General features: G+C 38.4%; 1 protein-coding gene across 6 annotated transcripts in view; it reads left to right on the top strand.

Annotated features, from left to right (window-relative positions):
• The window catches only part of EFEMP1 (EGF containing fibulin-like extracellular matrix protein 1), a 62,780-nt gene that overhangs the window by 48,284 nt on the left and 11,330 nt on the right, over positions 1-3,166 (top strand). For all 6 annotated transcript variants that reach the window (XM_008571187.1, XM_008571186.1, XM_008571192.1 and 3 more), the window contains 3 exons: positions 285-404; positions 1,357-1,476; positions 2,759-2,878. In XM_008571187.1, the coding sequence (XP_008569409.1) occupies positions 285-404; positions 1,357-1,476; positions 2,759-2,878 (360 nt within the window). The remainder of the gene's footprint in view (positions 1-284; positions 405-1,356; positions 1,477-2,758; positions 2,879-3,166) is intronic.

Genomic DNA, 3,166 nt, shown 5'->3' on the forward strand with positions numbered 1-3,166 from the left:
CGCGGGTTCGGATCCTATATAGGGATGACCGGTGCGCTTACAGCGCTCACTGGCTGAGCGCGGTGCAGCCGGTCTCAAAAAAAGGACAAAAAAACAAAACAAAACAAAAAAAACACATATACCCTAATTTTAACAACAACAACAAAAAGAGGTAGAGAAAAAAATTACTTTTAAAAGGTCTTCTCCAGACAGTTTTCCTAGATAATTCTCTACTGAGACTTGAAAGCAAACAGCAATGGTAAGTCAATAATTTGGTTCCTTTGTGTGTGTTCCTAATAACCTAGACATAGACGAATGTACCATTCCTCCATATTGCCACCAAAGATGTGTGAACACGCCAGGCTCGTTTTATTGCCAGTGCAGTCCTGGGTTTCAGTTGGCGGCAAACAACTACACCTGTGTAGGTAAGCCTTTTGGAAACTGCCATCCTGATTAACTGAATTCTGTCTTCAAGAAAAGAAACCCCCATGCCACATTGCAGTATTTCCAGTTTTCTATGTTCTTGAATCAACTGGTTTCCATCAACTTTACTTAAGCAATCAAAACTGAAAATGCAATCATCAATCCGTTTCTTAAAACACATCAAGATATGAATGGAAAACATTTTTAACATTGGTTTTAGTTCTCCTCTGTGAGTCTATCAAAAAAAATTTTAAACTACAGATCAATTGATATACACAAACCAATTAGTCAACAGTGCGTGGCTTAAGGTGCCAAAAGAGTTACTGCAAGTTCAAGTACATAAATTTTCCACTGAAAGCACATCTGATTTTTACATGCTTCTTCTCCACTTTCAGAATGCACACAATTTTAAGATTGGCATGACATAGAAGGAATCTAGTACAGGAAAAATGCTTTTTCACAAAATTTCAGTGCCTCAGAGCATTGCAAAACTCTGTATGGGTCTCAAAGGCTTATGTTATAATTGTAATGGAATTTAACAGAACCCATTTAAAAAGTAATGAATAGCACAAATAACTCTTCACTACAGCATGCTGAGAGACTATCAGTATGAGTGTCTTATATCAATTATTTGTAGACTTGGCATTTTGCATCTGAACAACAACAAAAGAAAACTGATACTGGAATGTGTATTTATTAGAAGCATTAAATTCTTTTGGAGAGATTCATCAAACATCAAACTAACTCCTAGAAAAATATTCTTCTATTTTTAAAAGAAGTATATGGTAGACATTTGAAGTTGTTCCAACACATATGAGAGCTAAATGGATGCTCTCCAATGAGCTTCTGCAGGGCAAAGAATTCAGCTAGGGAATTACTTATCATCAGATGACATAGGTACAAAAGAGCAAGGATATGTTTAAAGACATATTTATAAAAAGCCTTTCCTTTCAGATATAAATGAATGTGATGCCAGCAATCAATGTGCTCAGCAATGCTACAACATTCTTGGTTCATTCATCTGTCAGTGTAATCAAGGATACGAGCTAAGCAGTGACAGGCTCAACTGTGAAGGTAAAATATTTTCCAAATAATGTGTAATAAGAGTCCAATCCCTGTGACTGCTGTGCCTTTATCTGATTATGTATCTGTTTATGAAAACAAATTTTTACTCAGGGAAATTCTACTCTAAAATCTAGTCAATGTAGTTCAGTTGTAACACTGGCTTTTTAATATGTTACCAAGAGAAAGGAGAAGAAACAAAATAACTGAACTATTGGATACAGGCTGGGTCTAATTAGAAAGGTGCTTTAGTATCTTGGTTCTCAAAGTACGATCCAATGACCAGCAGCATCCGCATCTCCTGGGATTTTATGAGAAATGCAAAATCTCAGGTCACAGCCTAGACCTCCTGAGTCAGAATCTGTATTTAACAAGAACTCCAGGTGACTGGTGTGCACATTTAAGCTTGAGAAGAGCTGAGTGCATGTCAAAAACATTAGAATAAAGACCAGGAGACCTGGCCACTAGTCTTATTCCTGCCACTGAGTGAATCTCTTAAGCTGTCTGGGTTTCACTTTCCGCAAGAGTAAAAAAGGGGACCATTTAACAGGATGACCTTCAGAGTCTATTTCATGTACACCTCCCACTGTGGAATTCCAAAGACATAAGACATCCTGAGGGGGATGCCATCAGCAGTTGATGTTTCTGGCTTCCTCACGGTCCCTCCCAGCCCTACTTGGGGCCACAAAGGTCAAACCACACCCAGAGAGGCCTCACATCAAGCCAGTATGCTCAAAACCAAAAGAGGCTGGCTCTGGACAGCAGCATCTGCCCTCCTGAGTAAACTATAGAGACATCATTATTCAGAAATGCAAAGCATTCTTCCTCTAAAGGCTGATCTTGCCTAGACATTACCTCTGAAAGCTTGCACAGGGATGGGACTTGGAGTTCAAAGCTCAGATGAACTTGGTGGCAGAGTCACCCAATTTCTGAGAAAGCAAACATGAATCTGTCTCCTGGATGAGTCTGCAGAGCCCAAAAAGAAGAGCATCAACCCAAGACAACTCATTCAGTCTTTTCAGCTAGTGTAGTTAGGTCCAGGATTAGCCAAACTGTCAGCAAGGATTCAGTAAAACTGATGGTAAAAAAAAAAAAAACTCTTCGTGCTATGAAGTCATAGAGGGAAATGAGCTGATATTGTTAGAATTTGCCCTTGAGTTTTTGATAAAGTCTTGTGTTTCTATTTCAGAATTTGTAATGTTTTTACTTTCTTTAGCACATTTGAAATATATACTACCAATGTAGTAATGTGTAAGCTCTTGAACTGTTTCCTTGCTCTTGTCTGATTCAACAGACATTGATGAGTGCAGAACCTCAAGCTACCTGTGTCAATATCAATGTGTCAATGAACCTGGGAAATTCTCGTGTATGTGCCCCCAGGGATACCAAGTGGTGAGAAGTAGAACATGTCAGGGTAAGTTTATTGTTTTCATATATGTTAAGTGTTCGGTTTTAACCAGGAAGAGCAGGGAGGAACTTATAGGAGTCCCTACCAAAGACTTTCATTTTTCCCACCTTGAGCTCTTTCTTCACCTGTTCATCATGAGATCTGTGAATCTCATAAAGAGGAGACCCAATGTTAACAATGATTTTCCTTGAAATTGAGAGTAATAGTTTTTCTCTCTGAAAATAGAAATAACTTTAATAAAATGCTGATATCCCTTCTACTGGCCTACATAATCTCTATGAGATGACATCTTCC

Source organism: Galeopterus variegatus, unplaced genomic scaffold (assembly GCF_000696425.1).
Source record: "Galeopterus variegatus unplaced genomic scaffold, G_variegatus-3.0.2 Scaffold665, whole genome shotgun sequence".
NCBI classification, from domain to species: Eukaryota; Metazoa; Chordata; class Mammalia; order Dermoptera; family Cynocephalidae; genus Galeopterus; species Galeopterus variegatus.